This window comes from Helianthus annuus, chromosome 12 (genome assembly GCF_002127325.2).
Source record: "Helianthus annuus cultivar XRQ/B chromosome 12, HanXRQr2.0-SUNRISE, whole genome shotgun sequence".
Lineage (NCBI taxonomy): Eukaryota > Viridiplantae > Streptophyta > Magnoliopsida > Asterales > Asteraceae > Helianthus > Helianthus annuus.
Genome location: NC_035444.2, coordinates 20,733,776 through 20,745,215, shown reverse-complemented (window position 1 = coordinate 20,745,215; position 11,440 = coordinate 20,733,776). Strand labels below are relative to the sequence as shown.

The window sequence follows — 11,440 nt, the reverse complement described above, 5'->3', positions numbered from 1 at the left end:
TAAAGGGGGATGGGGCGCCCCGTGATCATCGATTGTTCACGCGTGGAAGCTAATGAAACACCACCGCCACTGCCTTTTATCATGCGTGGCCATGAACACACGTTGTTGTTTTGTGAATGATTTTGATGATGGAGATGAGTGTGTGGTGAGTGATGGACATTTCCACGTACTAAAATTTATTACTAGTGATGGAATAATGCTCGATGACATGGCGGAAATTGATTGGATATTATGAGTGATGAGTGTGTGGTGATGATGAAGTAATTAATTAAGTGTTGACACACACATGCAAGTAGTCTGTCTACAAAGAATATTTCCTCAATAAATCCTCTAAAGATACTTGCTAGATTTACTAATTAAAAAAGGTTGATTTCATGAACGTTATTACTGGTCATAGACCTGCTGGTTTTACATTTTTTTTCTTAACACCTAGATGAAACCAATCTGAACCCATTTTTCTATCATTTATTACCTCTCTTAATTACCATGGTAATTTATTAAAATACAGGAGAGGCTGGTGGTGTACAGATCATAGCAAAGTTATTGGCTAAACTATTCCAACCACCGTCCGGAACAACAAATTCTTCCCAGAAATCAGGGGATCTCAAAAGATTGTCATTGATGAAGTTTTCATCATTAGTGTACCTGATTTCCTCAAACGGTCCTATTTGTGTTTCGGTTTGATCATTGTGTTCGGTGGTAGGACCTTGATCGCATGAACCATTGCTTTCGACTTGGTTCGATAGGGGAATAGCTGGTGTTGCAACCGAAACATTTGAGGTCGAGATGAATGATTGTAGACTCTCATTGTTGATAGAGTAATTTGACCATAGGTTCCCTTGCCACACTTTAAGGACATCAAGGCATGGTAGATACGGAGGTGGAACTTTTGTGGGTGTTTTTTGGATAGAAGGCGGTGAAACATTAACATAGGTTAGTTGGGTTGACTTGATTTTTGGCTTCTGAACAAGCCTTGCTTCTGCCTCTAGCCGAGCAGCCTCCCATTGAGCCATGTGGTTGAGGTTGGAGCCTAAGTTTTGGGTGCCATTATTTGGCTTGTGAGTCATTGGATCAATACCCATTTTAGTCATCCTCTTCTTGATATGTGAGTTCCAATGGTTCTTGATCTCGTTATCCGTCCTTCTTGGCAAGTGAGCAGCAATAGTTGACCATCTACACATAAAAAAGGTAATAACATTAGAACAAACCATTCAAGAAGTTGCAGGAAGAGATTCTATATCCCAACTACTTCTTGTTGTATTTTAATTAACAAAATTATGGCTGTTGAGAAAATCTCACTATCTATCTTGCGGGATAGGCGACATGTTTAACGGGTCTCACCCTTTCAAACCCTAATTTCTGAGTGAGATTTTAGTGGGTAGGCTTATTTGTTTGTTTGACTGTTAGGCTATGGGGTGTGGGGGTCATGAATTGGAACATTATTTTCACATAGGATCATTAATTAAATGGTATACCATCCCCCTCCTTGATTGATGGTGGTTCCCATGGATTAAACCACGATTACCACGACCCTCCCATTTGATAATTTTAAGACAAAAACAAATTAAAAAAAATAAAGGGGTTAGTGGTTTGGGTCATGACCACACCCTTAGGGTAGTGGTTTTGAATAATGAATTAAAGATGGATGATGTGGTACCTATATGGAGGGTCATGGTGGTCATGAGGGTCATGACCAGTGGCGGATCTAGGATTCCGACCAAGGGGTAACGTGTTATAAATAAGCCGTAACGAAATCGAAAAAACGTCAATTTTTCCAAAATTTACACTAATTTTTCCAAATTTTTTCTGACCAAGGGGTAGCGGGGGTTACCCCTACCAAAGAGGTAGGTCCGCCCCTGGTCATGACCACACCCTATAGCCTTAAAGACTTTAAGACTTTACATTATTGGTAACCTTTAACTCCTTGAGGATTCTATATAATCGAATAGTACCTGTTACCAAGAAGAGCATGGAGTTGAATAATGGTTCTTTCTTCTTCCAAAGTGAACTTTCCTCTTTTGATATCTGGCCTCAAGTAATTCGTCCATCTTAACCGACAACTCTTTCCACATCTCTTAAGCCCTACATATCATCAAAACAATGTATATTTAGCCAGATCACATGAAAAAAAAAAATCCTTCTGTGTGTAAAGTGGCAGTCACTTGCATATAACCAGCTTAGTTAGCCTATACTGAACAAATTAATAAATGGTGATGCATGCATGGGAGCTAGGGCACATGATTACGTACCGGCTTTAGGAGGCAAAGAGCGCCAACTTCCATGGCCAAATTGTTGGATGTAGGACAGGAGCTTTTGGTCTTCTTCGGGTGTCCATGGTCCTTTCTTCATCCCGACTCCTAACCCAACCGTATTACCATTGTTTTGTTTCGTGACTTTCGTCTTCTCTTCCGATCTTACCATCTTAAACTTTCTTCTTTTAAACTTCAGAATATACCCTAGGTATCTACCTTATTCTTGCTAGATATGTTAAACGTGTAAGGATCTCTAGGTATTATGTTCAGGACACAACACAGATGTGAGAGAGAGAGAGAGAGAGTTGAAAGGGAAAGACCAGTATGTATGGAAAATGGAAATGGTAGTTTGATTATCCGTTGAAAATAGAGGGCTATATAAGGAATGAAACGAGACAATGTCAATAATGATAGCCAAATATACCTAGAGAATAGACCTATTTAAACCCCAACTACATGAGTTCTTTTTAATTAAGACATACACATACATATATATATACACACTGACACACGTACACCATCAATATTTTAATCAATAATTGTCGTTCTTAGCTACCAACTTTATAACTCAAGCAGTGATGAAACAAATAAAATACTCCACAACCACTAGTACATTTGAATATGCAAAGACTCTCATTTAGCATAGTTAGGTGTTTGCATGAACGCATTATTGGTATGACTGTATGAGAGCATTCACGTCTCATTCCAATATCAACGTACTTCATCCATATATATTTTTGAGCAAAAAGTAAGGTTTTCATTTAATTTAATATATACCCCATCTCATTCTTTAAAATGTGGATTAGGGAATGGGGTAGTCACTACTGATAGAATTCTATCACTCACAAGCACCAATCAAGTTCCGTCATGTCATCAACCATTTTTCCATCACTCACAACCCTTTTTTAGTGGGGGTGGTCATCACTCACCACCACACCCAACAATTTCCCCCCAACCAACAACTACCCTCACAAAAAATCTATCACGGCCGTTAAAAAAATCACGGAAACTTGTTTCGTTAATGTATCACGCGTTGATGTTTATGCCGGCGGTGGGAAATAACGCACTGAAAATGGTGGCCGTGATGCTATAACGCACCGCCCCCTCATGCCTTACAATAGCAGTTCACTTTTCATTCCTAATATTTAGGGTATCACTATTCTCTCCCACATATATTACCCAGATATTTGTGAGTGTTTGTAAATGAAAGAAAAAGATGAGAAATGAAATGTAGGAGTTTTTAAATTAATAGAGATAGAGATGAGGTAAGAGTTTTTTTTCTAAAAGATGAACACAAATTTGAAGATAAATGTGTGTGTGTGTGTGTTTTATCTTAATTATAGAGATAAGAATGAGAAACCAATAAATATCAAACAACTTTAAAGGAAAGCAAACTCAACAACTTTTAGATCCAAGTGTGCCAATAATTTTGATAATTATATGAAACAACCAGCATCTAATCAAGCAATTCAGCATCTGTTATAACCCCTTAACAAAAAAAAGTGAAGGATGTAGTTCAGCTAGGAGGCTGAGCAAAATGATAACAAAACTAAATAAAGCTAAACATGATAACATATAAGTTTTGAGAATATGATTGGAAAGGATTGAATATTCGGAAGGAAACCCACTCCTATTCACCATTAGAAAATCTGTAATCTCTAATGCACATTTTCGTCGGAAAGGTGTCGAAAACCAGGGTTCCTGATGATTTGCGACACAAAAAAGCATACTGGAAGAATCCCGTGAAAAACTTTTTTCTACATATTTCCAACCATAATACGAAAGTTTCTACGCATTTCCAACATAATTTCCTTATTGTTATTATTACAATTAACTTTATTTTTAATACAACACTCATTTTTATAGTTGATTTTAATATAATATATCATTTTGTTATTAATTTTTTGTTTATATACATTTTGACACATTTTCGTCGATTATTATTATTATTATTATTATTATTATTATTATTATTATTATTATTATTATTATTATTATTATTTTTTGTGAGACATTTGCAACATCTTTTTTATTTCTTTTTTTAATTTGCAACACACTTAATTACGACAACATGTAATTTTATTTACACATTTTTTTATATTTGTTACACAGCAATAGAAGGTAATTTTTTATGTTATTTAATTTTTCTACACATTTATGATGGATTAAAAAAACAATTTCTTTTTCAGTTTTTTAGATTTAAATTCCCGACCATGATGCGAAAGTTTCTATACATTTCCTACTCAATTTCCTAGTTGTTGTTGTTATTATTATTATTATTATTATTATTATTATTATTATTATTATTATTATTATTATTATTATTATTATTATTAATATTATTATTATTTTTGGGTAAAGATTATTATTATTATTATTATTATTAACTATGTTGTTAATATAATTTCTGTTTTTGTTTTTATTATAATATATTATACTATATTATATTATATTATTATTATTATGCATTTTTTCCGACACCTTTCCGTCAACTGGTAATTTTTTGTAGTTTGTGACACATTTGCAACACCGTCTTTTTACTTATTTATTTTAATTTGCGACAACATATAATTTTATTACGTACAAAGAGTTAATTACATCGTTAGTTCATGTGGTTTATGCATAGTAAACACCTATGGTACGAATAGTTTAAAATAACAATATGATGTATTAACTTTTAATTTTGTAACAATATGAGTTATTAATACTAACAAATGTTAGTTTTTTTAGATTTATTTGAAATGACCAAAACATCCTTTATAACATCAAGAACTATTTATGTAATTCTTTGATTTTATATAAATCTTTTATTTAATTAAAGGGGCCATTTATGTAAACTACAAATATATATTTTTACTTGTTATACCCCGTTCCTAAAATTTCAAGTAAATACAATTTAAACCTTTTATTTTCTTTTTGTGAAATTTGTATTCTCGTATAATCTTTGGATGTCATAATCTTATAACTCACATTCGTCACCCTATGTAGTCGCTATTAAATAAAATGTCTGAATTATTTGTCATCATGAATTAATAAGTTATCTTTTTCTCTTGACACTACAAGAACAGGGCACCTTTAGCGGCGACGGCTGTCGCCGGTATTGACCGCTTTTGTCGCCGCTATTGACTATTAGCGGCGACATGTCGCCGGTAAAGCATCGCCGGTATTGCTCGGACGCTATTGACTGACTGTCGCCGGTATTGATAGCTGTCGCCGGTATTGATGCTGCACTTTTAGCGACGACAAATGTCGTCGCTAAAAGTGTCGCCGGTGTTGACTTTCGTCGGTAAAGTGTGAAGAGCAATGGCGGCGACACATGTCGCCGCTAAAAGTCTATTTTTTTTTAATACAGCAGCTGTATATACAGCTGCCCAGCCAGTTTTACGGCCGAAAAAACAAAACCTGCCTATTTTCAAACAACGCAAGCATACGCAATGAACATAATCAACATATACTAAAGGTAATATAATTAAAAACTACGTTTAAGTCGTACATTATATCCTACAACGTTTAATTAAATCCAAAGCATACATTAAAAACAAGTCACTCATCGTCATCGTCATCGTTATCGTTGGGTTCATCGTCGGATTCATTATCGAATAAGTTGTCAGAATCGTAGCCTTTTGACTTTCCTTTTCCTTTTCCTTGTGAAGCAAGATAGTTGTTAAGTTGGTTCAAAAATGACGGGGTTTGGAACAAGCTGTTAACAAAATCCTACAATAATAGATAGCAAAACGTATATTAGCATATTAATTAACGCTACCAACATATATTTAACAAGGAAACATGCGTTCGTTTGTCATTTTTTAAATTGCGCAGTTTACCTCGGAAAAGGGTTCTTGCGTCCGAGCTTGCGAAGACGACATGTTAGATGACGAGTGCGAGGACGTGTTGGAAGAAGGTTTAGGACCCATCCCGCGGTACCATCCTCGCCGCTCACCCAACGCTTCCTGATACGGGGCAATTGGCGGACCCTCACTGCTCCATTGACTTGTGGCCTGTTGTATGTTCCGCTGTATTTTACGAAGATGATTAAATATATGTGTGTGTATATATATATATATTTGTTATAGAAAATAATACTTAAAAGAAATACTTTCGTAATTTTGTTCAGCATTCTTCCCCATAAAGGAAATAGGGTAATTCGGTGGTATACAGCATGTTTGTTGCCAGGGGCGACAAGATCGAGTTGGTAAGGATTAAAATATCTCTTTATTTCATTTCTATGATCGATGATCATATTGTCCGTGTGGGTTTTAGCATACGTAGGTACCCAATCCATATCCTGTTTAACATTAAACTTAGATTAGACATTAAATAAACAAAAGCTTACACACACGCACACATACATAAAACATTACATTTTTATAGGCGGTGCTACCGTACGAAGATGTCCCCCCACGGTATGGGAATTGTTGTTTCTCGCGTACTAGTGTGTTGGCCTCGCTTCTTTTAATATATTTAGCTTCCCGGAAACCTTCAATGGTTCTCAACCAGTTATCATAGGGCATATCCTTGGGATGGAATGCCCGTGCACTCTCAAGATCATTGTAACCTCCCTTGCTCTTAAATAATTTTTTAGCCTCGTACTTGCGGTCAGAGTACCGTTTAATAAGCACAACCCTAATGCCACCCGTCAAGTTTTTGGCCTCATAGTCACGTTCCACTTCATCCAAATTGAAATTTTCCTACAAATTAAATAAAAAAGTTAAAATATCATATATAAATTAGATTTGCATGTGCTTAAATATTTGATAAAATTTTATGCATATAAGTTATTTACCCGTAAGTGGTTCATGAGGGCATCCTTGTAATGTTGTTCAACGTTATCCCATCCAATTTTATCGAAGGGGATGGACCGCCACATATACAGGCCGGCCTCCCGTGAAAACATATCCCTTGATTTACCAACAGGGGTATACCTCACCTGCCTGTCAAACGTAAGCGATACAGGCCCCCCCGCTTTTACCAGACGCCTTAGTTTCTCGTTTTTTGCTTTCCCCCTAACCCTCTTCGGGGGAACCGCTGCAATTAAAACAAAAATAATTAGTAACAACATTTATAATATATAAAATATAAGGACTACAAAATAATTTAGTAAAAGACTTACCGTCTGTCTCATGTGTGCCACGAAATCCACCAGGAGGAATCGGTGGATCACCAGCGCCGTCACCCCCATGTCCCCAGGGGGCCACATCAGCCATCAGATACGCGAATATCAACAATATCGAAAACATACTCCCTATAAAGTTACAAATGTTACAGCATGTGTATCTAATACAAATTAAGGGAAAGTACAACAAGTGTAACTCAAATTCAAATAAATATTTCAAACAAGTGTTAATCAATTACAAATCAATAAAAATTACAATAACTTTTCTTTTAGTCAGACTCCACATAATCGGGATCATCCTCATCATAAGCAGCCTCGACCTCATCAGAATCAGTCTCGACTTCAAACACTTCATCGACGGTGGCCGTTGGGGGATCAACTTCAATTGAAGGCTCACCCGCAGTAACATGAGAAGATCCAATTTGAAAGTATTGGGTCAAGTCAATGACAAGTGGACAGTCAGATGAAGAGTTGTTGTCAACAACGTCACTATCTTCTAAGCGTTTGCCAACATTTTGAACCTTATTGACGCGGTCATCACTTAATGGCCGATCCCAAATTCTTCGATGATTAACATTTTCGACTACCCACCTATGTTTATTTTTTTGGTTTCGAGACGTTTCTTGGATGAAGAACACTTGTTTGGCTTGCGAAGCAAATATGAGTTGATCGTCTTTGTCCCATTCATGTTCAGTGCTTATACTGGTGATATTATTGTCATGGTTTACACCCCTTTGAGTATCAAACCACTTGCACCGAAATAGGACAGCGGAATAATCATTTGTATAACGCAACTCAATAATTTCTTCTAATTGGCCATAAAATTTCACACCGTTCTCTCCAACCACTTCCACCCCAGAGTTTTGCGTTGCGCATTTTGCATCACGTTCAAGTGTCTTAAACCTAACACCGTTGACTATGCAAGCAGTGTAAGTGTAAGCAGTCATTTTCGCACAAATTGAAAGAGCATACAACTCCGGGTGGAATTCTGGAGAATTTTGTGTTTTCATCGAATGGACCTAAAAAATATATAGTAATAATGTTTGTTATATATGTATTACCTAGCAAGTATAGAGTAATGAGTGTTATATATGTATTATACCTTATGGAGAAACCATCCCGGAAATTTGGTTTTAAGATCATCATGGGGATGTGTATGTTTGAATTCACTACATTGATGACAAATATAAGAAAGGAACGAAAAATACCAATTAACAGATTATGAAATGTTAAAGATAGAAGCACTCACTTCATGTACTCCCTAACTTCTGCGCAGTTTTCGAGGACAAACCATTCCATCTTGCTTTTTTCGATGAATGATAGATATTTCTCCTTTCTTGCGCCAACATAACGACATTTTGACTCAAACACCCATAACTTTCTTTTTTCAACAACGACATCATCGTTTCTATCTGGGCGATTGAACTTAGTCTGAACATCTTTAAGGTACATTGAACAAAATGTTAGAGCTTCTTCAAACACATAACATTCAGCTATACAACCTTCAGGCCTTGCCGGGTTTTTAACATAGTTCTTTAGTTTTTTCATGTACCTTTCAAATGGATACATCCATCTAAAAGCTACTGGACCTCCCGCAATCGCTTCATCAGGTAAATGCACAAGTAAATGAACCATAATGTCAAAAAACGCAGGTGGATAGATCATCTCTAACTTGCATAAGATGGTAACAATGTCATCCTTTGCTTTCTTCATATCATCCACCGATAGTGTTCTAGAGCAAAGTTGCTTAAAGAACATACAAAGGTCTACTATTGGTGTAGATGTATCTTTAGTCAAAAGCCCTCTAACCCCAATCGGTATCAAACGTTGCATGAGGATATGACAGTCATGAGATTTCAACCCGGTAATGTTAGCATTGTTATCTGTCACCCTCTTACTGATATTCGATCCAAACCCATCTGGTAATTTAACATTTTTTATAAACTGACAAAAAAGTTTTCGATCATCGGACTTGAATGAGTACTTTGGGTGGGGACTTAAGAACTTGCCACCCGATTGTTTCAGCCATTGTGACGGCCGAATGTTTAGTTTTTCCATGTCAGACCGCGCATTTGGCGTGTCTTTGCTCTTATCGTTCATCAGAAGAGTACCGAGCAAGCTGTCGCACACATTTTTCTCTATATGCATTACATCTAAGTTATGTTTCAGCTGCAGAGAAGACCAATACTCAAGGTCAAAAAATATGCTTCTTTTGGACCAGTTCAACTCGAAATCTGACCGGGTTATCCTCCTACCTCCAAAATCTGGATGCTTGCCTGGTAGACGATTAATTAAACGACCTAGTTGAGCTTCTATGTCAGCTGGGCTAAACTGTCTCGGAGGGTCTCGTGTCTCGGGTCTCCCGTTAAAGTCGAGACTTGTTCTCCAAGGATGGTTGGCATCTAAGAACCGGCGATGGCCAACATAAGCACATTTACCAGTTACACGTATTGAAGGAGTGTCTTGGTTACAAGTTGGGCATGCCATGTAGCCTTGTCCGCTCCAACCTGATAGGCTACTACGGGCTGGAAAGTCATTTATGGTCCATAACAACGCCGCCTTCATTGTGAAGTATGTGTTTGTTGCTGCGTCTTTAGTACGTACACCTGTCTGCCACAATTGCTTAAGCTCATCCACTAACGGTCTAAGGAAAACCTCCATGTCTTTCCCCGGTGATTTAGGGCCAGGAATCAACAAGGTCAACATGAATGTGGACTCTCGCATGCATAGCCAGGGAGGCAGATTATATGTGGTGAGTATAACCGGCCACGTGCTATGAGTCGAGGATCCACTACCGTTGTTAAAGGGATTAAAACCGTCAGCTGCAAGCCCTAAGCGAACATTTCGTGGCTCCATCACGAAGTTTGGGTACTTTTTATCAAAGTCTTGCCATGCAGATCCATCAACTGGATGACGCATAGTCCCATCTTCCGATCGTCCGGTACTATGCCATATCATATCTTTCGCTGTGTGCCTTGAACAATACAAACGTCGTAGTCTAGGCGTCAAAGGAAAGTATCGTAACACCTTACGAGCCACCTTCGTGCCTTTTGTGTCTTTATCGACCCATCGACTCTCATTACAAACGGGACAATTTTGCAAGGACTCGTTTTCTTTCCAAAAGAGAGCACAATCATTTGTGCACACATCTATCATCTCATATGCCAAACCAATCTTCTTAAATGTCTTCTTAGCTACATAATACGAAGGGGGAATCTTGTTGCCTTCTGGCATTGACTCTCGCAACAATGAGAGGAGTCGATCTACTCCTTCATTTTGAAAATGGTACGTATCCTTTATATTCAAAAGTTTTGCTAAAAAGTCGATAGAAGAAAACTTAGTACAACCAGGATATAATTCTGTTTCAGCTTCCTTTATCAGGTCTTCAAAATCATCAACAACACCGCTACTATCTCCATTCGAGTTCTCTTGGTTAAGGTATGTATCTTCTTCCATACGCTCCCCCCTAATGTCTTCAATAACGTTTACCATACCGTCTTGTGGCGCAACATCGTTTACTTGTGCAATTGGAGTCGTGTCCCTGTGATAGGTCCACGAAGTGTATTCCTTCCAAAATTTGTTAATACCCAAATGGTATTTCATTTCTGCCATAGTTATTAAGCCGGAATTTTTACATTGGGTACACGGACATCTAACTTCATTGTGGTTTTTTATCACTCTTTCACACATCTCGATAAATGACTCGAGTCCTTGCTTGTAGTGAGGTGAATGACGTGGGGAATCAATCCAACTTTTATCGATAGGCATTATGCAACTGAAAGAAAATCTAATTTAGGATTAACAAGACAAGGGTAGGCTGCTAAACCCACTTTTTGAACACTTTATCTCACATGTGAATGTGTATTACATGATTGTTTGTTTAAGAAAAATTCGGCAGCATTTCCTCTTAGCTCCCAAGTATATATGTAATGATATATATACCCGAGGAGCAAAGAGAAAATGATAACCGAATCCTTCTTAAACAAACAATCATGTAATACACATTCACATCCTAAATGAGATAAAGTATTCAAAAAGCAGTCCCAAGATAAACGGGGACAACCCGAAATTAATT

The 11,440-nt window shown here is 37.2% G+C and overlaps 3 protein-coding genes across 3 annotated transcripts; all 3 read right to left on the bottom strand.

The window, feature by feature from the left end:
- Window positions 1–407: 407 nt before the first annotated feature.
- LOC110896459 (transcription factor MYB17) lies at window positions 408–2,508 on the bottom strand. The gene is made up of 3 exons (XM_022143792.2): window positions 2,250–2,508; window positions 1,953–2,082; window positions 408–1,173 (listed from the first exon to the last, which is right to left on the bottom strand). Exons 1-3 carry the CDS (start codon window positions 2,419–2,421, stop codon window positions 498–500), a joined length of 978 nt encoding a protein of 325 aa, XP_021999484.1. The 5' UTR covers window positions 2,422–2,508; the 3' UTR covers window positions 408–497.
- Window positions 2,509–5,795: 3,287 nt separating this feature from the next.
- Window positions 5,796–6,242, bottom strand: LOC110896458 (mitochondrial distribution and morphology protein 12-like). The gene is made up of 2 exons (XM_022143791.2): window positions 6,077–6,242; window positions 5,796–5,966 (listed from the first exon to the last, which is right to left on the bottom strand). The coding sequence occupies exons 1-2, from the start codon at window positions 6,164–6,166 to the stop codon at window positions 5,796–5,798; spliced, it is 261 nt and encodes an 86-aa protein (XP_021999483.1). The 5' UTR covers window positions 6,167–6,242.
- Window positions 6,243–7,553: 1,311 nt separating this feature from the next.
- Window positions 7,554–10,977, bottom strand: LOC110892553. The gene is made up of 3 exons (XM_022139709.2): window positions 8,615–10,977; window positions 8,468–8,534; window positions 7,554–8,384 (listed from the first exon to the last, which is right to left on the bottom strand). Exons 1-3 carry the CDS (start codon window positions 10,975–10,977, stop codon window positions 7,635–7,637), a joined length of 3,180 nt encoding a protein of 1,059 aa, XP_021995401.1. The 3' UTR covers window positions 7,554–7,634.
- Between the last annotated feature and the right edge of the window lie 463 nt (window positions 10,978–11,440).